The following is a 21,886-nucleotide window of genomic DNA, read 5'->3' on the forward strand; positions in this document are numbered from 1 at the left end:
TTGTGAATAGCACAGTGTTTTAATTTATCATCACCTCTAGCATGTATCTCCCTGTGTCACACCTTCAGTTTGCTGTTGTAGGTCCATGCTGGTTCATGGCTGCAAGTGATAACTGAAATCTCTGCTCATTTTCTCTTTCCTACAGCTCCAACTGCTAGCAAGCTCTCCTCCTTTCTAGCCCACAGATGCATTGTTGAAAGACAAGGTCAGTACAGCCAGCAGCACTGAAATGAGCACACAAACTGTTTAATCAAACAGGTGTATTCACACTTCGAAGCTATTTGTTTTGAATGATGTAGTTCAGCTTCATAGCTTTGGGAGTAAGCCAACACCTAGGGCTTGGATTCAGTTCAAACCTTTGTTTATGAAGCTTTTATTTTAGATACTTTCTATTTCATTTAACACTCACCAACTCCTTCCCAGACTGATTGGTAAGAATGACCTGGGGGAGGGCGACTGAACTCTGAAAACTCAGTTCAGATACTCACCCTGATGTTAAAATAGTGGTGTTCACCCAATAATTACCCACTGGGTTTTTCCTGTTTGGACTTTCTTCTTCAGTACAGGAAAGGTCACAACAAGTGTAGTCATCCTGTGGTAAACGTACTGCCAGACCAAGAGGTAGACTATCAGTGGTCCTACAGTCCAAAGCAGGACTGTGTTTTGATTACCTCCACTGTGTATTGTGTGCCAAGACACAGATACAGATGGCACTATTATAATTGATGGAACCTCTGCATCTAATGAAATGTATCCATTCTATTGTTTCTTTTGTGTTCTTAACTTTTTATTATGGCAAAGTTACATCTTACATTACTTGTTCAGAATCAAGTTAATAGTCAAAGAATATGGCTAAAAATTCTGATTTGCTGGCTAGTGAGCTATCCTCCTCTGAGTACTCTAGAAAGAGTGACCAAATTTCTAAATACCTGTGCTCTTTTCAGCATTTCTCTTGTGTACGTACTTGACATGAAAGGTTGGTATGGAAGCTGTTCCCTTACAAGAACAGTCTGTATTTTATTCTGTCACAATTCTGTAGGAGAAGGGGGTCCAATTTTTCCACCAATGTGCAATACATAGCTAAGCTGCTAACACTAAGAAAGGAATTAATTTGTCATTCTGTTTAAAATGCCGATCCTTTACTGGAGCATTAAGTAAGCAGGTTGGGCATCTCTAGGAAGCTGACATTTTGTTATCAAATGAATCTCTTTAATATTTTCTGCCCCAAACCATCTAATTCCTGGACACAACTACCACATGCGCAAGTATGTTCCCCTTTCCCCTCAGTGCCTCCAATAGAGCATCTCCCTAGTATCAAAAATATGATGGATCTTAACTGGAGTCAAATGCCATCTGTAAAGGAATTTGGAGCCTTTATTGAGTCTGCATTTCCTGATCAAAACTTATTTCCTACATCACCAGTTCAATTTTTCAATGCACTGCTGTCTTTGGAATTCTTAGTAAAAACAGTGCCAGGTCTATTAACTATAAATGGCTTCAGTTGTTTTTTTGGTGTTTTTTTTCCCCCTCTTAACCTCTTGAAATTATAAATTGAATCTTCAAGCTTTACATTAACATCTGCCAATTTTTAAATTAAGTCTGGCATTACTGGATGCTTCAGATCTGTCCCCAAACTATAAAACCTAAAGTACAAGTAGTGTACAAGAGTTCACATCTACTGGAAGTGAAACGCACAGGCTTTATCTGTTACAAGGTTTATATTTTACACAGTAGGCTTTCTGTCTTTTAAATTATTTTTCAATCCAGCAATCAAACTAAGATATCTTCTGAATGAATGCATTATTGCTCTTGATGAGAACTATACAATTACAATCATTCTGTATTACTCTGATATACTAAGGATATTCTCAAATTTTTAATTGCAACTCCAAGCCAGGTACTAGCTGTTTCTGAGTAATGGTGGTAATACTTTACATTAATATCATCTTTCTGTAAGCAGGGGCAGAAACATGGGGGAATGGTACTCCCACACTTTTGACCTCACATGCACTATACATTTGGGGTCACACTGCATGGTGGACAGAATTTTATTCAGAAATGCACCGGGGACCACCGCAGTATGGGTGGAGTACCTGCACTTGCAAAATCAGGGCTACCCGCTCAGTTGGTCACAGAGTGGGGAACAGAACCAAGATCTCCTGAGTCCTGACTCTCAGCCTTTTGCTGTAACCAAAGTACAACACTGCTTCCCCAAACCAGTAAAACCATACCAAAAATCCTACCCTGCTACTTTGTGCCCCACCCACAAGTCGCCTCAATGGTCAGGTACATGCACTTTTGACTAACTGTTAGAAAACAAAGAGAACATCAAACCCTTCAAGTTCACACTTTTGAAATCAGTTTGTGTGATATGCTATTTGATATAGCTTATTATTGAATATAGATTACATGGCTTCTGGTTTTTTCTTCATGGTATAGGTAGCATTTTGAAGTATGGTTTTTTACCCAAATGACTAAGTTTAAATGCAGAAACTAAGACTATTAAAGGTCATGGGATTGTAGTTAATGTTTACCAATACCAAGTCAAAAGACAAACTCCCACAGGGCCTCCTTCTAGAGATAATAAACCCAGACCTAGGGAGCTCTGAGGAAGGATATGAGATCAACAGTGCATTGACTTACTTTGTTATTTCAGTGCTTGATCCTGCAAAGGTGCTGAGCATTCTGTGAAGTGCTACATGGATGACAATGGAAGTTGAGGGTGCTTAGCACCTAGCAGGCTCAAGCACAATATGTTGAATCCTTTTCTAACCTGTTTCCTTTTTCTAACTTTGCTGAGTCAGGTCTCCATCAAAAACTCAACAAAATCAGTGGGAGCCCTGCTGTTGACTTCTGTGGGTTTTGGATTGTCCCTTCAGACTTGCTGAATGTCTTTGATTGGCTAGCCCAGTTTGTACTTCCACCTGCTAGCTTGTTTGCACCCTGTCTTTGCAGCGCTGCCTTTGTTTCTGATATACAGTATGAAATTTAATTCGCCCTTTAGTTACTCATTTTAAGTCAATTCATCTTATGCATCAGCTCTGTTTTACTTCGAGTCTGACCAGCTCTTATTTTGAAGGTTGTGCTGTTAAGGAACAGTTCCATCACTATTTGTGTCTTCAGTTAGAAATAAACCATGACTGACAATCTTAACAACTGGAACTAATTTGAATTTGTTCCTTCAAATGCAGTCTAGGTTGGTAGCCACAAAAAACCCTGAAAAATCCATGTAGGAAGTATAAGCTCTCATGAACACATGACATTTTGTAGGAACCTCTTAAAATGCATAGATAACTCAATTTATCTCTCTCTTTATGTGAATGTGAAGTTTGTTTTCTATGCATCTGTTCCATAAAGAGAGTGTGGGTGGTGGGGAGCTGAAAGCACTGTACAATGAGCATTTTAAACTATAAAATGGGAGGCTACTTCTTCCACTGTGCAACATTTAGGCCATGTCTACTCTCCCACTTATGTCAGTATAACTTATGTCGCTCAGGGGTGTGAAAAAACACCACCGACATAAGCACCAGTGTGGACAGCACTATGTCTTCCGACAGGCTTCTTCTGCCAACATATCTGCCGCCACTCATTGGGGGTGGTTTAATTATGTCAACGGGAGAGCTGTCACCCGTTGGCATAGAACGGCTACAGGAGAGATCTTACAGCTGTGCAGCTGCATCGGTACAGCTGTTCTGCTATGAGCTCTCTAGTGTAGACATAACCTCAGAGTAAGATCTATTTACCACGTGTGAGTAAACCCACCACTTTTAGTGTGTAGGAGGACAAAGGTTCTGCTACAGGGCAGATTTTCTGAACACTGAGCTGACTGGTCGGATATCCTACTTCTGGTAGGGCCTGGAACCTGACACTTCAGAACTATTCAGGGATAGTCAATTATTTTTTGTCAAGGTCCAAATTTCTTGGTCAAGATATAGTCAAGGTCCAGACTCCAGAGAAGAAAATAAAAAAAATGATGATAATAAGTAGTAAATAAAAAGGTTTTGGGGCCATTCAAAGGCATCTGGCAGTCCAGATTTGGCCCAAGGTCCACCTATTGACTACCCCTGCTTCAGAGGAAGCAGTAAAATTCACCCTTGCTTGTATTGTTGTTCAAGGAGGAGGAATTCCTTCCTGATCCTTTACAAGTGATCAGTTTATGCACTGAAACATGAGGTTTGGTTACTCTTAAACCAGTCATAGCTCAAGTAAAAATGTTCTTAATGATAAAATTATCCAGTGTTTTTTAAAATCGGGCTCCCCTATTTATCAGCGAATTCTACATGTTGCATAGAGAATGATTTCTTTTTATTGGTTAAAACTGTACGGCACTTTAATTTCACTGGGCCAAACATATACTTCTCCCACTGAAAATTTTCTCGCTATGCCTGTTCCAATAGACTGGAAAACATTGGTGAGTACTTGTGACTTCCTTATTGTGCTGGGGATTACTCCTTTTTATCGCAGTGGTTGCTTAGTGGGACCAGGCTGTTTGTTATGATCAGATGCCGATGTTCAGCAGAATCTTGCCAATCAGCACTCTTTCTAATTGTCCCCACATTTTAACGTGTTTAGTACCACAGTGATGCCATGAACACTTATATAATTAAGACTTAATTGGACAACTGGTATAAATGGCATAACTCCACAGTCTTCAGTGAAGTTATGTTAATTTGCATCAGTGGAGGATCTGGCTCCATTGTTATAAAAGAAGACAAAAGTATATAAGGAAGTTATTTCTAAATACTATAATGAAAACAATTTAAAACATTACAATATCTAAAAAGGTACATACAGGGTTTAATCTTTCTCCCAGGCTTGAGCAGGCTCAAGCATACATTATTGATTATCTTGCTTTACTTGTTGTTTGATCACTCAAGCCCTGATCCTGCCAGGTGATGAGCACCCTCTGCCCCTGCTGACTTCAATACTCAACACCTTATGGGTCAGACCCTAATCCTAGTCCTGCTTGAAGATGGTGCCAAAACTCCCATTGACCTCAGTAGGAGCAGGAGTGTCCCTTACTCACTGAGGAGATAGTTCCGCTTAACCATGTGAATAACTTTAGTCACATGAGTAATTCCTATGAATTTAATGGGAATTATTCATATGGTTAAAGTTACTCACATGTGCAAGCACAGCAGGACTGGACCCTAATTAGCCAAATTCAGTTATTCACAATGGGTCTCATAGTTGTGAGTGGGAATTAGGTTCTGTTGTACTCTCTAATGGAAAAGCTTCTAGAGTGAGCCTTCCATAAGAGTTAAGGATTAAAGTCATTCCATCTGACATCTTCTCCCCAAAGGAATGAATAATAGCATAAAAGAGATATGACAGCTCAGTTTAATAAGCCCTGTAGGTGGTAGGCAGAAATACTGAAAATCTATAGGCAGGAACAGTCTGTTTTTAATTTACATTATTAGTATAATTGGAAATATTCAAGCTACAGTAATTTTAGACTTTCACAAACATACAAATGTTAAGATTTGGTAACACCACCTTTCTAACTAACTTGTTTTTCAATGTTTCAGTAGTAAAAGGATCCAGTATGCAGGCCCATGTAAAATCTTTGAGACCCCAGAGGAAACCAGTGAAAACCACTTGTCATGCCCAATATTTCCAAAGTAAAAATCAAGTGGGGAGTAGCGGGGGGTATCCCTTTCAGGTTTTCGAAGGAATAGTTGGTCACCTTAAAATGAGGTTTTGGCATTTGGAGAACTACAACCAGACCTATCTGTGTGCTTTAGAGTCATATTGCCACAATATGAGTGGATATACATACAATACTGTATGTTGTATGAAGTATTACGTGATATGCATGATATGTTCCCTACCAGATTTTCATAGGCTCAGGTCAAGCTGTACTGTTATCTTTTTGATCTCTTTTAATTTACTTGAAAACATGAACACTGAGGGTCAGCTACAACTGCAGTCTCTGAAGGGGTGTTAGGGGAGTACAAGGACCAGCCCCTTCTTATGCTGCAAAATGGCAAGTGGGGACTGGGTGATGGCCCCATTTGCACCCCACTGCAGTTGTCTGTACAGGACTGTGTATGTGACAGCTGCATATCTCACACGTGCACCACTGAGCTCACAAAATGATTGTAACTTAAAGGTATGGTCTCGCTCTAAATCCTTTAATGTAGTCACATTGGGCCACACCTATGGGTCCCAGTGGGGAACCGTTACTCACATGAATCGTCCCACTGAAGTCCTTGAGCTACTAGAAGAGACTCCTATTTGGAAAGGTCTTTAATTTGCTGTAATTGGGATTCACAGATTCATAGGTTCCAAGGCCAGAAGGGACCACTGTGATCTAGTCTGAGCTCCTGTATAACACAGGCCATAGAACTTCCCCCAGATAATTCCTAGCACGAATCTTTTAGAAAAACATCCAGTCTTAATTTAAAAATTGCCAATGATGAAGAATCCATCACAACCCTGGGTACATGTTCCAATGGTTCATTACTCTCACTGTTAACAATGTACACCTTATTTCCAGGATGAATTTGTCTAGCTTCAGCTTTCAAGATCAAGTATATAAATCTGTATATTTGGCTGCATTACTTAAATCAGTTTCACATTTCTTTTGGAATAATGAGTGTTCTGCGTTTTAACCAAATAGCTCATAGCTGTCAGTTTATCGTGCAGCCTATAGTATGCAAGCTTTACGTTTAATTGGATCTATTGCTTGAAACCAAAATTTAATTGTAACCTTTTTATTAGACATGTAATTCAGTTTACAGTTGTTTACTGTAGCCCTGTCAGCACCATCTTTAAAATTATCTATGTGGGATAAAGTTTTTGATCACCAATGTTTAGTTTACATTCCCAGAAATTAGGCATAGGGTCTTTTGTGTATTGGGTCTTGAGCAACGTAAAGAGCAATGCATCCTTCCTCTCTCTTCCAGTGGTACCTTCAAAAATACAAAGAGAGAGAGATTATATAATGTAAATATTAATGTATTTGTAATGTAGGGGAAAATAATGGGGCCTAGTTCTGATCACACTTATACTGGTCTCATGCTGGTATAATTCCATCGACTTCAATGGAGTTTCTCTTCACAGACACTGATATAAGAGAGGTCAGAAGTGAGTTTAGGAACCCAGACACAAATTAAACAAGATGAAATATTCAAGTAGGGAAAGGACGACATTCTGCTTTGTTACATGGGGGTAGCAGCAGAGTAACTCCACTGAGCACTGAATTTAGTTCAAAAAGTCCAGATCTGAACCAGGATTTCAAACATCTGAACCAGGATTTCAAACACCTAAAAGTTCAGGAATGTTTGCATTTGGTATTGCGGTTTACGGCCATCTCTCTTACTCATATACTTACTTATTTAATGTCTATTACAGTATTGACCAGAGGCCACAGTCAGGATCATGGCCCCGTTGTGCTAAATGCAGTCCATATGTATAGTAGGAGAACCCCTGCCCCAAAGAGATTACATTTAAAGGTCCTGATCCGATAGGATCTGCCTGGGTGGACCTTTTCGACCAGGCTTAATCCCACTGACTTCAATTGGATTCTAAATGGACCCACTCTCATTGATCAGATTGCAGGATTAGGGGCTAATTTAAGACAGGTGGGTTCAAAAACCATAGGAGGGTACGGTAGAGGGAGGAGTGAGTGAGTGAGTGTAAGAATCACATGTTTATAGAGAATAATTTGGAGACAGCACTGTATTGTCAGGACAAAATTAAAAGCTGTCACTTTAGATTTTGCTCTGCTTTAATAGACAAATAAAATGAGGCCAACAACAGTCATGGAAAACAGCATGTTATAGGGCCAAAGCAAAATGATTTCAAATCTAGAACAATCCTGAGTTTGTAAAGAGATGAAATAGAGGATCTAATAACACTTTTATACCTCACATTTTTATAAATCTAAGAAATTATAGTTACTATTAAAAAAAATCTGCATGGCACTAAAATATTTTGTAAGTTACAGTATAAAGACAATAGAACAAGATCATACACTACTGGGAAAATATTTAATCAAATAGACGGCATATGCCAAAGGGTAACAATATTCGGTGTAGCACTTGTTATAAAACAAGGCAAAGGGGGCATGGGGCCCTCTGGCAGAGTATTTAGTGAAACACTTAGATGTAACTTCTTATAGTGTTTTGGGTGGAAGTGGCCGGCGTGTTAATAGAATTATAGATTTTTGTCTTAACTGTCGACATTGAACATGATTTTTGTGTGTGTATACTCTGCTGTTATCTATCACAATGATTCTGTATTAAATCCTATTTAAAATGTATTAAAAAGATGACTAAGCTCACTAGATAAGTGGCCTGACTTTATAGTTCTGTGCACAGTTAGATGGTTTCAAGTCTTCAGACAAGGTTTTTAGTGTTATAGGATGTTAATATAGTAGATTGAATATCAGAAAGATTTTTCTTGAGCTAGTGTTCCTCCATAGGAAAGAAAAAACGTTATCACTATCATCTTCCTGTACCCAGCTGTACCTACCAATGTGCATGCATTATCCTTTATTTTTTGAGGATGGGTGCTTTCTCTGCTGGGGTGCCTGTGTCACTTTTCACAAGAGTTGGCTGGAAAATGACATTCTTCCAACTAAAATATTTTCCATTCTCCACTGGAAAACTTCTCATCAACTCTCCTTTGCAAACATCTTGTCTGTCAGCAGCCTACTTAGGGATGGCCATGCCATGATCCCATTTCCTCACGAGGATAATGCACATGGGAGAAAGCTGTGTTTCTGAACTGGCATCTAGATAGTTGGTGTTCATATACATCAGTTAGATCTGGTATCATGCTCAGGAAGTCACCTTCTGAAGGATATGGGCTCTGGCTCCCCATCACTTTACCTGTACATATGGGCTTTTCTGTATCCTGGTTTTTCCAATGCTTTTAGTGAGAGCTATTTTCTCTCCCTGACTCCTCAAGAGAGGTTCTAGACTGATCTGTCAGCACCACCACATTTCCTCCTCAATGCCCCTTTGTTTGAGTAATATTGCCTATGCAGATACCGTATTCTTTGGGGCTATATTCTGATGTGCCAGTTGACACATACCCTAGTATGTAGTGAGTGAGTCTATTTGCTAGAAGTTTTGTGCAGCTGCCTTGCTCAAATAGGCATGCTCACTGGTCTCCTGTGTATCCCAGTACGGAATTGGGACTTTTGTTGCCAAAACCATGCATAGAACCATTGTTCTGCACTTACCTAGACAGGGCAGGGATGAGCAGGCTGTCACCAGCAGCTAGACTCAGTGTTTTACCATCCATAGTAACAACAGATGTGCCTTCCTGAAAGACAAGAACAAGTAGTTGGCTTTTAATTCTTTGTGTGCTGTCCCTGGCAGAAAGAAAAAGGAACCACTTAGTAAGAAGTAAAGCCTACCGGGAAAATCTAACATTTCCACAGAAATAAAGCTTGAAAATGGCTCTGTTCTACGTGGCCTTTGTTAAAACTTTAGCAGATCTTCCCTGCCTGACAGTTAGCAGCAATAAAAACAAGGCTTCACACTTCATAGTCCCTCAGGTTCCCCATGGCTGATTCATTGCAGCTAACCTAACAGCCCACTGATCAATATGCCTCCCTGAAAATCACAGGGCTAGACTCCTGGAGTATTTTTCAAGTTTCTTTTTTAGATTCCTCAAATCCCTTTTGAGATTTGAAAAGCAGTTCACAAGTCAATGGAGAGCTGACAAAAATTACTGATAGGACCCCATTGAAACTGAAATGGACTCATCACTATCCTGTCAGACAGCAGTACTTTGAGACGTCAGATTCTTGCCAGCATTAACAGGGTCTTGCCTGCTGTATCATTTATCAGCAGTACAAACAAGTTCCCTTTGCGGTTTTTTTTTTGTTTGAAACTAGCATTTGATGGTCAGTCTCTGCAAATTTAAACAGAATAGGAACTAGTGGGACTGTCTGGCAGCCTGCCTGATGTGTAAATGGGAACTTTTTCTTCTGTTCTCTTTTCTGCTGGGCTGCAAATCTTCTCTGCTTTGTTTTTGTGATCCTTTAGGTTAGTTCCTGTCCCAGGATCCCTGCTCTTAAGGGCTGCTGAGCCATAGAATAGGTACCTCTACTATTTCACTTTCAAGTAGACAAATTGTTACACAACCATGCAAATCTACTTCAGAGTCCTACCTGATTCCTCCATGGGAAGGTCAGCAGACTGTGTGTATAACTAGGTCAGGTGCTCTGTAGGGCCAGGGGAGGGACAGCAGAGGAAAGATTCCCGCAGTCCATGATATGTCCTCCGTGGATCTGGGGGAGGGACGCTGGCAGGAATCTAACCCCATCCAGGATGTGGTGAGGGATGGTAGTGACCCCTGATCAGTCCACCATGGGAGAGGAGGAAGAAGGGTTACTTTTCAAGCACTGATGAATGACTGATGGTTTGAAATGGACTCACAGGTGGTTCCTGGGCTAGGGAGTCTTCTTAGAGAAGGAATATAAAATTTCTTTTTCTTGCCCATGGCTAGGAAGTTTTCTCACAGAGTGATCTGTTCCAGATCTAAATACAAACCCAGACTTAGTCCGTAAGCATGTCACTTACCAGCTGCCATATCCAGATATCGGCATTCGTTTTGCTTCCTTCACTTACTCCTTGTCCATAAACTACAGCCTAAAACATAAAATGGGGAAAAAGTCGTGGATTTTATCCAGAGACTGAAGTATATGTGGCTCTTCCTACAGTATGTAAAACATTTTATTTTTAGGGGAAGTGTTTTTAGAATGCGAGATTATTTTACCTACACTGTTGGAATTCACATTACATTTGCTAATCTCTTAAAGATACCTACTGATAAAAGGAGAACTGATCACACCTGCCACTCCTTATGCTCCTCCATATCCTCACTTATCTGTTTCTTTTGCCTCCTCCCTCTCTCAGCTTTGCTTCTTTATTCTTGCCACCTCCTACTCTTGGAACAAACACCCTCTCTCCCTGCACCATGGGGCCTGATCCAAAGCCTGTTGAAATCAATAGGATTTTTCCCATTGACTTCAAAGGGCTGGAAATCAGGCTCTGTGTGTCCTCCTTTTCCTCCTTCAAAGCCTTATTATTCCTGCTGTCTGCATTGATCTCTCTGACAGCATTTCCATGCCGTCTGTCACTGGAACTGTCTCATATCTCTGAGTGTGATTCTAAGTTCTCCAGGGAAGACATGTTACTTTCTACATGCTTTGCAAAGGACTGTGTATGTTGAATAGCCACCAGATGCTAACAACTTTACTTTTATGTGGGACTGATTTTGAACTGGTGGTCTAGACATGAAAGGCTCTTCCACTGCTGATCCCCTGGATCAACCAGTCCCCTATCCTCCCCTATTTTATGATTAAAGAGAGAAATCACACGATTAACAAATCAAAGTTGGCCTTGGTGCCAAGAATGTTATCTGAAATGAAGGGGGTATAATGAACAATTTTAATAGCATTTTTCTACTTATTAATTTTATGTAAGAAAAATGTGGGAGCGGTTATCAAAACAGACATGGAAATGGTTGCCTAATTCCCAGTGATGGCCAATGGGAGTTGGGTACCTGACTGCCATTTGAGCCTTTGAACATTTTCCCATGTCTCTTGAAAAAAATAAAAGCTTCTACCTCTGTCTCAAAATTGTCTCCAAACACGGTCAAGGATTTCTTCTGATTTATTTCTCCACGATGATCATTTAGCCAGATTTGGAAGGGAAATGGATCCATGACTCCAGTGGCATTTAGTGGGAAAGGGGTGTCTTTCAGGAGATCATCTGCAACCAAAGCAAAATGTTAATAGTAGTGAAGCTCTCTTCCACTTGATCTTTGCTGATAGTTCTAGATGCCTAAGCCAGTTGTAAACACAGATGTCGACTAATGAGGAAGCCAATGACAAGCAACGTGTGCTGTTATAGAATCTTAATTTTGTACCTGATGTTATGGGTATATGCATGTTTCTGTGCACTGATGGAATGGCACTTTCCATAATAGGGCTGGTGAATTATGTTTCCCATATGCTTTAGACTGATAACAAGACCAAGCACATAGGCCTTATCCAAATCAGGGCACGTAGCCTTCTTTCAATCTCTTTTCAAAAGTGGTTTGCATGAACACATAACACAGTTAGGGTATTGCAATTATATTCAGAAATTATGCTATAGATATACAAGGGTGCAAAGCTTGTTGCATATTTTCTGCTAGCAGGTTATTCATGCCCTTTCCGCACTGGTCCCTAAAACAGGTAAAATCATGCAGCTAGGCTGATTCTCATCTCTATGACTTCAGTATGACCTCTGTGTAAATAAGGCCTGTTTTTCACATACTCAGCAACAGAATTCTCTTCATTTCCTCTCCACCATGTGTTCTGAGGCACTATGAAGGTTGCGTTGACCAGAGTGAAACAAATCAATTTCACAGTCTTAAATTTAATAAAGAATCTTTCTCATAATGTTCATGCAGTTGTGGTTGGAATTAATTTCCAGTAATTCTCCTTCATATTTTAAAATAGCTAGAGGGCTGAATGCAGCTTCAGTTTTGCTAATGAGGTTCAAGGTTTGTGTCTTGAGTTGCTGTTATTTGAAATTAACTTCAATCATCCAAAATTATTGGAGGGCTGGAAAAAAACCCTGCTGTATAGCGAGACTTAAAAAGTTCAAACTGTTTATGTTATCAAAAAAAGATTGGACTTGATCATGATGTAGAATTACTTTCATGGGGACACAATAGCAGGTAATAAAAGGCTCTTTAATCTAGCAGAGAAAGGCATAATAAGAACCTGTGATTGGAAGTTAAAGATGGACACATTCAAGTTAGACATTAGGCACAAATTTTTAACAGAGAAGGTGAATAAACATTGGTACAAATTACCAAGGGAGTTGGTGGATTCTCCATCTCTTGATGTCTTCAGATCAAGACTGTCTGCCTTTCTAGAAGATGTGCTTTAGTCAAACACAAGTTACTGGGCTACATACAGGGGTAACTGGGTGAAATTCAATGGCCTATGTATTGCAGAATGTCAGACTAGATGATCTAATTGTTTCTTCTGCTCTTAAAAATCTATGAATCCATCAACCCTCAGTGAAGTGCAGAGATAATGCAGTTATCTCAGGCTATGTCTACACTGGCAATTGAACGACAACGGCGCACTCCTGCTGACAAAGCTAACCCCGCTGGTTGGGGGTGGAAGTTTTTTATTGGCAGGAGACAAAGAGCGGCTACACTGCATGCTTTAGGCTATGTTTACACTACACCGCTTTTGTGTCATTACAGCCATGCCTCTAAGGCTAGGTCTACATTGGCAATTGAATTGACGAAACTTTTGTCTTTCAGAGGTGTTAACTCCCGCCCCACCCCCGTCCCCGGAAGACAAAAGTTTTGCCGGCGACAAGTGCCAGTGCGAGCAGCATTTTCTTGGCAGGAGCTGCTAGGTAGAATGTTCTGAGATGGGGTGGGAAATGCCTCTGGGATGTTTTTTCAAGTAATAATCCCATGTAAGTAGACGCAGAAAAAAAAGCCGCCCACTATTTCACAGACATTTCCCATAGTCACAGTCCTTTGTAGCAGGATGCAATTTATTGCCATGCACGTTTGCATTAACGCAGCCCCAACGGTCGACTTCCCCACTCCAAACTGATTCGCGACCAGCTGGTAGCAGTCTGGAATTGCTAGCTTCCACACAGCGATTGCCACATGCTTCTCTATCGAGAGGGCAGCTCTCATTCTGGTGTCCTTGCGCCGCAGGTCTGGGGCCAGCTCAGTACACAGTTCCAGGAAGGTGGCTTTACGCATCCAAAAGTTCTGTAGCCACTGCTCTTCATCCCACACCTACACGATGATGAGATCCCGCCATTCAGTGCTGGTTTCTCTCGCCCAAAAGCGACGGTCTATCCTATGCAGCTGCTCTGTGAATGCCAAAAGCAATGTAAAGTTGCTGCTATCCATATCATGCAGAATGTCGGGTGCCTGTGAGTCTTCTTCTGTCAGTAATTTCACGATTAACTGCACTGCCATGCAGAATGTCCTCATGACACTTAACAGAGCATAGGAGAGCAGTGTGGGATCCATCCCATCTCACAAAGATGCCAGGGTGCACAGCAGAAAATGGCCATTGTAAAAATGCCACGAAAGAAAGCTGGAAGCCCATGGAGTTCTGGGACACAAAGCAATGCAACATGGGACATTTAGTCAGGTCCCAAGATGTGTCACGACCCGCTCCGCCTTCCCACAACCCCTAGCGACAGATGGTGTCGCCCTGCACTGTGGGATATGTACCCACAGTGCATTGCTCACACTGTCGATGACGGCGCCCCCAGTGTGGATGTCATCTGTCGCCAGAGGGGGCTAGTGTGAACAAGCTTTTCTGATTTTATTAAGTCAACTTTTGGATGTCGATATAAGTGTAGTTGACAAAACTTGGTAGTGTAGACAAAGCCTGAGACCCAGCAAAGATAATGTTGTGAGTTTTAGAAATGCAGTTTCATTCTGTTGACTATATGATGTTCTCCTTCCTCTTTTCTAGAAATTACAAACCTCACTGAATTTGTTATCACACCATGGTATCCTGAATGTAAATTGCCACCATTTTTTCCCAGAAGGTCAGTGCATGAAATGCAATGCACTGTGTTAAAGAAGCTATCACAGTTTAATGGCTCATGATATGCACAATGTATTTGCAGCCATAGTCGTCCTCAAGAAAATTTGGACAAGGTAAAACCCCTTTCAGCAGCTTTTGATCTAGAAACATCCTCTTCTGCCACATAAATTAAAATCTCTATTATATCAATGCATGTTAAAATAAACAGGTTAACAAAGCTCCGTTTATAAGCAAACCATTTATTTTTGTAATGCTTCTCTCCATTATATAGTGTTAACACCAAAAGAAGAAATCATTTGGTTAAAGCTCTTTTTACTTAACATTTATTTTAGCAAAAGGCATCTTATTCTGTCTTATCCAGCACAGTTGTTGAACAATTTTGTTTTTGTAAAACAAAACAAAGCAGAAAATCCCCTAGAAACAGAGTGACACTATGAGGAAAAATATGACAGAAACTCAGTTTACTTTAAGGTGGGATCACAAACACTAATAAGAATTAATTCTATTTGTATGGTTATTGCATGGTGTCACTACAGGGCAAAGTAAAGATTGTCTGGGTGCCTTAACTGTCCATTTTCATACCTGAATATATTTGGGTTTCTTTTAGGTTTAATTTTAATTCTGAATTTCCTAGGTTCATAATGCTTGGTTTTGGGATAATTTGTATGTAATGTTCTTCATCCTTAAATTATAGAAATAGATTCTCAACCTCAGCTGCATCTTAACATCGGTTTTTTTGGCTGGGAATGTATGTAAAATATTTTTATAATTCATATCTACACATAAAAGCAGAGAGAAATTGAAGACATTCCACCATGGTACTTAGTGCAATTAGTGTTCTAATTGATTTTTAAATGCTTTGTTTGGTTAACAGTAATAGTCTGCTTTATTGAGCACTATTTAGATAGCTGCGTTATTTCCAATGTCACAGAACATACGGCACTGTTTAATTGGAAAAAACTTTCTGGAGCCCAAGAAGTGGCTTAGTCGCAGTGCTCCCTATCATGTGGGAGACCTGAACATGGTGCCAGTGTTTCACAATCCAGGCTGATATGGGAGGAGAACAGTGAGATTTATCAGCAAGTTGAGCTCCTTTTGGGACATTACTTGGCAGTGAGACACTTGGTTTCCAGTTGTTAAGGTTCCCAGTGAGAGGCTTAAAAGGGAGTACAGTGCTCTTGGCCTGGAGGAATAGTGGCAATAGTTTGGGAGTTTGAGGGTGAGCATATAGTTTAAGCAAGGGAAACTGGGGGTCTTTGTGGGTTCAAATGAGATGCGAAGAGCCCTGCAAGGAGAAACCCCCCTACCTTGTTTGTGTTTCTAAGCAAGAAGTGGAAACTGATCCAGAAATGGAAAGAGTCAGTCTGAGTATGGGCCCAGGAGCCGATTATAACCCAGGATCTGCTGCTCACTCATTGTGGGGCCCATTTTGCTAGCCTCACTCATGCTAGTGTCCCACTGATAGACTCCAATGTGGCGGCCAACAGGGTGTCAGAACTTATGGTTGGTATAGGCCGGCAGCAAAATTACTACCGCACCCTCTGCCAAGGCAAGTGTGACGCAGGGAAGGGCTTGTAGTTCTGAAGGGTTGTCGCAGGCCCAAAGAGGCTCAGTCTGGGGTATTGCACCTTATATGCGCTGCCCGTCCCCCCTGCTTGCAGCTGTGCTGAAAGGCACACTGTCGCCCTTAACCAGTGGTTTCAGTTAAATCCCATATGAGATGGGGGATAATGTTACTTTCAGGCAGGAAGGCTTAAATTCACAAAGTACTTCAGTGCCTAAGTCTGGGTCTAGGCATCCAAATCCCAGTTCTAGGCTCCACTGTGATTCACAAAACTGCCGCTGAACTCTGTAGGTACCTAAACTTACTTGGCACCTACGTTTCTGCAGTAAATAGTTCCTTAGGCACCTGGGCTTCTGCCCCTGGGCATGCACACTAGGCATCGCTCTAGGCATCTGGTCGCCTGTCCCCGCCTAAGCCCACAGTGATTCACAAACCAGGGGAAGATGGGCGTTCAGCCGCCAAACTCAAGGGATTGGATAGGCAGGCTCCAAGGCCGCCTACTGGATCTGGCCCCTCAGGTGAATTCAGACAAAACAGTGGAGGAAAGGGAGGGAAGTAGAGGAGGAGGATGACCTCTTTTGTAACTTTTAGTCAATGGCTAGAGTACTCACCTGGGATATGGGAGATCCCTGGTTCAAGTTCCCCCTACAGCTGATGAGGAGAAGAGAGTTGAACAGTGATCTACCTTTCAGGGGCATTCTGATGAGATATTCTCATAGGGGGGCTCCTGCAGTCTCTGTTGAAGCTGTTGCATTGTGGATAAATACTTAGGGGCATTTGGGCCAGAGAGTGCACAAACATGAGAACGAGTTTATAGCATGGTACCTAGAGCACTCATCCAGGATGTGGGAGACCCAGCATCCAGTCCCCCTGCTCCAATGACTTTTAATTATTTATCCACAGTGGAACAGCTTCAACAGGAGAGACTGAGGGAGCCCCACATTGCAGGCAAGGTAAACAGGCATTTTATTACAACCTAACAACCAAAGGAACTGAGTGTCTCTTATCACCCAGTGGCTTTTGTTTTGATAGGACCGCTTATGTTTATGTATAGTTTGTTCTTTTGCTTTAACTAATCTCTAAGCAAATTGGTCTCTTGATACTTCCTTAACATTTGATGTGCTAATGGTACTATGAGACAAGTGGCAAACACAAATTAATTTATTGGGGGCAGTGGAACACACAGGCAAAATGTAAGAAGACAGTACTTTCAAACTAGACAGCCAAAAGCATTATATATTTATTCCCCAAATGCCACATCCTTAAGTGGAACATCAACTCTAATATTTTCGTACATGTCCTAATATTGAAGAGCTTCATTAGAAGAGTTCAACAGTTAGGTCCATTTTTATAGTTCATTACTATTAAATATTCATACTGAAAATTCAGTGTTAAACTATTAGTGTTATAAACTTGCTGTGCTTTTTACAGCTTTGGCTGATAAAGTGTGACAATATGCTAAATTGAAAAATACATCAGGTTTACTGAATGAATTTATAAAAGAAAATGACACTTTTTAGAGCAGGTCAGATTCAGTTAAACAATGAAAGCTGAGATTAGGTCTATGTGGCTCTGCAAAAGGGATTTAGTGGGAGGGAGGGGATTGGTTTCAAGAAACTTCTATAACTTCAAACCCTTGCATAAAGGTAGTTCCAGTCTGTCCTTCCTTCCAGCTTGCACCTCAAAGGAGACAGGGTAGGGCAACCTCTCCTTCTCCATTGACTGGTGCAAAGCGTGTGCATGCTGCAAATGGTAAAAGGCTTCAGCAGGGATGACTGGCCTACAGTGTCCCAACACTCTGGCAGGCATTGATCTGTGGCCTGGTCTACACTACACAGTTAGGTTGACATAAGGCAGCTTATGTCATAATAAGATGACATAATAACGCCACCTCCACAAAAGGCATAGGGCTTATGTCGGTTAGGGTGATACAGTGCCTGTGTATATACTATGTTACTTACATCTGCTGTTAGTGGTCTTGTCAACAAGAAAGATGGGCAGCTAGAGCCCAGCTGTCCCCCGCTCCCCTGGAGAGCTGGGCAGCTGGACCCCACTCTTGGCTGGGAATTGGGGCAAGAATGGACTCCACTCCTGGCTGGGAGCTGTGACATTGACAAGGTTGCCCAGCTCCCAGTGAGGAGCTGGCAGAGTGGAGGGGGGCGACAAGCTGGGGCAGCTGGACCCAACTCCCTGGGGCCCAGAAGCCCCAGAGGATTCTCCCCCCGCACACTCCTGGGGGGGGAACGGGGAGCTGAGTGGAGGATAGCCCACCAGGAGCCCATGAGCAGGAAGCTGCCAAAGGAGCTGAGAGCCCGGGATCTCCACTCCCTACACTGCACCTCTTTGGTCGGTGGAAGTGCTCCTGGTGAGGACATGTACCGTCAACCCAAGGAGGGTAGTGTGGACATGCACCACTGCAATAATTACTACGGTGGCTGTAAGTCGACTTAATACAGGTCGACTTAAGTTTTTACTGTAGAGCTTTCACTGCTGCCCTCTGCCTGCATGCTCACCGCTTTACTGCAGGCAGGGTTTACATGCCTCAACTTTGTCATTATTTGCATTAATAAGTTGCTGTTTTTCGATGTATTTTTGTGGGGTTATTTATATATATTTATTCCTTGATTTCCCATTGCGGCCCTTATGATATGTAGCTTCTTTAGTTATTTGTAGAGCAACAATAGTGTGTTTTAAAAATAAATATCACAGCACTTCAGTAATAGCATTGTTAATGCAGGACACTTATGTTCCTTCAAAATCAACATCACTCTGACTGGATGGGAGGGATTATTCTACAGACAGAAGAGCATCGATGCAAACTACATCCAAATTTCTAACACCTCAAATTTCAAGGGAGCAGGGTCTGGGACTGGGTTTTTGTTCGGTCCATTATAAAAAATATACACTATTTGCAAAGACTAGTGATTTTTGGGTGCCCATCTTCAGACACCTGAAAGGAGCCTGATTTTCAGAAGACAGATGCTCAGCAGGTATATCAAGTTAGGCATCCAAAAACTGCAACACTTCAAAAAAAAAAAAAAAAGGCTCAAAAGGTAGATTCGGATGAGTTTGGCTCTGGGTCACATCCAGAGGTTGAAATTTAGATCTGGGATTTTACTTCAAGCCTTTCTCTAGTTCATCTGAACCTTGTTTTGGTTTCTGAGTCTTCAGATCCCCTTGACCTCAACCCAAAACTTTAAATGAAACTATTGATGAAAACAGTAAATTTTACCCTATTTTGGGATTTAAATTATGCCAAACCACCAAGTCTCACATGGCTTCCATCCACCACTAGCCTGGGAGTACTTACAACTCAGGCTAGAATTGGGCAGGCCTTCTGGATTCTGTAACCTGGCAAAAACTCACCAGGTTATGGGTTTCATTACAAAAAGCTCTGCATGCAGCTGACTCAGAGTCCAGTTCAGCCCTGGCACAATGGGTGCATCTTCGAGAGTCTTCAGTGGGAACTGCATTTGTCTATACCAGAGCTGAATTTGGTTCATACTCTCCACTGGCCCTAGAAGCAAGACTTGCAAATTCACTCTTGCACCCAAGTGTTCTGCATGGCCAAGTAAATCTGAAACTACATCTCAAAACCAACTCATGCTTTAAGAGACATTGGAAAGCAGTAGCACATCCCCTCTCCGGCTCCTATGCAGAGGTGTGGCCAGGCAGCTCTGCATGCTGCCCCGACTGCAGGTGCCGCCCCTGCAGCTCCCATTGGCCGCAGTTCCCGGCCAATGGCAGCTGCAGAGCCAGTGCTTGGGGCAGCCGCAGCGTGCGGAGCCCCCTGGCTGCCCCTACACATAGGAGTCGGAGAGGGGACATGCTGCTGCTTCCAGGAGCCGCATGAAGCCATGGCAGGCAGGGAGCCTTAGCCCTGCTGTGCTGCCAAGCAGACTTTTAACAGCCTGGTCAGCAGTGCTGACCAGAGCTGCCAGGGTCCCTTTTCGACCAGGCGTTCTGATCGAAAACTGGACACCTGGCAATCCTACTGCCTAAGTGAGAGCAGGCATTGGGCCATAATGCTCTCCAGAAACTCCACATATCTGTGTGCTGTGCCCCCCCAACCCCCAACCATGGCTGCTGTGCCAGGGCATGATGGGGGAGGTTAGGAGACAGCTTTTTGGCTATCTTCTCCGTGCTTGCACCAGAGCAATTCTCCTGCAACTGGAACAGAGGTTTTTATGCCTCTCTGGCCTTTCTACCCAGCCAAAAGGTGCTGGAGTGGAGATGGGGAAATCACACCCTTTTACTTTAGAATTTGCATTTCATTACTCTTTTTGTTCTAGTTTGCATTCATCTCCTTCCACCTCTTATTAATGAGTGAGTGTATCTTAGCGAATCTGTTTAGGTGACCGCTATAATTCCATAACTTCGCATATGTTAAGGTTTAATTGTTCCTGTTAACGAGTTATATCCTAAAATTCTCTGCCCAGATATGTAAGCCTAACTCCCCATGCACCAGCACATCTTCCATAAACACTAATATCTTTAAATAATGTATATAACTTGAGACAGCTGCATTGTAATTGATGCAATCAAATGCTATTCTAGACAAATTATTTTACTGACAATGTCAATTAAATATCTAGGCTAGCGTTTTCAAAGTGGGGTGACAACTAAAATAACTGTTCTGATTATCAGAGGTACTTGAGAGTTCAGTTCTCAAAGCCTCAATTAAAAAAAATCTCTCTTTTCAGGACAGCAGTTGAGCACCTGTTTACCTTTAAATCAGTGCAATGGGTTTTAAGCACATTTCTAAGTGCTGTCCTGAATTGGGATGGACTTAAACATGTGTTTAGTGATTTCCTGAATCAGAGCCTCAGTGAAGTCAGTGGGAGTTGTAGGTGCACAATAACTCTGGAAATCAAACCACTTCATCAAGTGCCTGAATATGGACTCAAGTTTGGACTATATTAGTCTTATTTCACCTTGTCTTTCTTATTTCATATAAATCTCTCTCTCACACATGCCCATCACAGTACATTTAGAGTAATTTAGAGTACCCAGCCTGAATCACTGAAAAGGGACCTGATTTTCAGCAGCTGGATGTTCAGCACTTTCTGAAAATCAGGCCTTTTAAAAGTATCTCAAGTTGAGCATCCAAAAACCGAGGCACCTAAAATCACTCGTCAATTTGAAAACTTAGGCCAGGGTATTTATGCCCATCTCACTGATGTCAAGTACAGCTGCTGAACCATCTATCTGAAAATACAGCACTTTGGCATATGTTTTTCTGTGTAATTATATGTTTTTGTGGCATGCCTCCAGGCTTATCATGGCTAATAATTTATTAGGGATCATGTAACAATGTCTTTGCATATTTTTTTTCATGTCACTAAATCTATGCTGCAAACTAAATGGTAGGTTTTTCTCTTGTGTTTTTCTGATTCAGACAAAGAGGTTGATGAAGAGAATTTATAAAAATAAATGTTGCATGTAAAGAAGTAGGCCCATGTTTTCTCCTCTCCATAAGGGAGGTGTAGCCAGCTAGACGAGGGAATAAGTGAGAACGGGAACTGTATGTGCTGTCTTCCTTTGCTCAGGTAACAAGTAATTAGGCCAGGTTTTGCTATGGCCTATTGCAAACTCTTCAGGGCATGGTGGATCTGTATCCCTGTGGTCAGGAATGCCAGGTAATACATATAGCAAATGTAGTCTAGTGTTCTGGGTGCAGGCCGAGAAATTGAGAATCGTGGGTTCTATTTCTGAGTCTGCTATTGACTTGCTGTATGACCTTGTGCAATTACCTCACCCGCCTGGTC

General features: G+C 41.7%; 1 protein-coding gene across 2 annotated transcripts in view; it reads right to left on the reverse strand.

The window, feature by feature from the left end:
• Window positions 1-4,771: 4,771 nt before the first annotated feature.
• Window positions 4,772-21,886, reverse strand: part of HAAO (3-hydroxyanthranilate 3,4-dioxygenase) — a 52,191-nt gene continuing 35,076 nt past the window's right edge. The window contains exons 7-10 of one of the 2 annotated variants that reach the window (XM_074949350.1): window positions 11,590-11,735; window positions 10,542-10,610; window positions 9,194-9,276; window positions 4,772-6,914 (exon numbers count right to left, since the gene is read on the reverse strand). In XM_074949350.1, coding sequence (XP_074805451.1) covers window positions 6,836-6,914; window positions 9,194-9,276; window positions 10,542-10,610; window positions 11,590-11,735 — 377 coding nt within the window. In that variant the 3' untranslated portion in view covers window positions 4,772-6,835. The remainder of the gene's footprint in view (window positions 6,915-9,193; window positions 9,277-10,541; window positions 10,611-11,589; window positions 11,736-21,886) is intronic. The other variant, XM_074949349.1, reaches the window with a different exon arrangement.

The sequence above is a fragment of the Natator depressus genome, chromosome 3, assembly GCF_965152275.1.
Source record: "Natator depressus isolate rNatDep1 chromosome 3, rNatDep2.hap1, whole genome shotgun sequence".
Classification (NCBI taxonomy): domain Eukaryota; kingdom Metazoa; phylum Chordata; order Testudines; family Cheloniidae; genus Natator; species Natator depressus.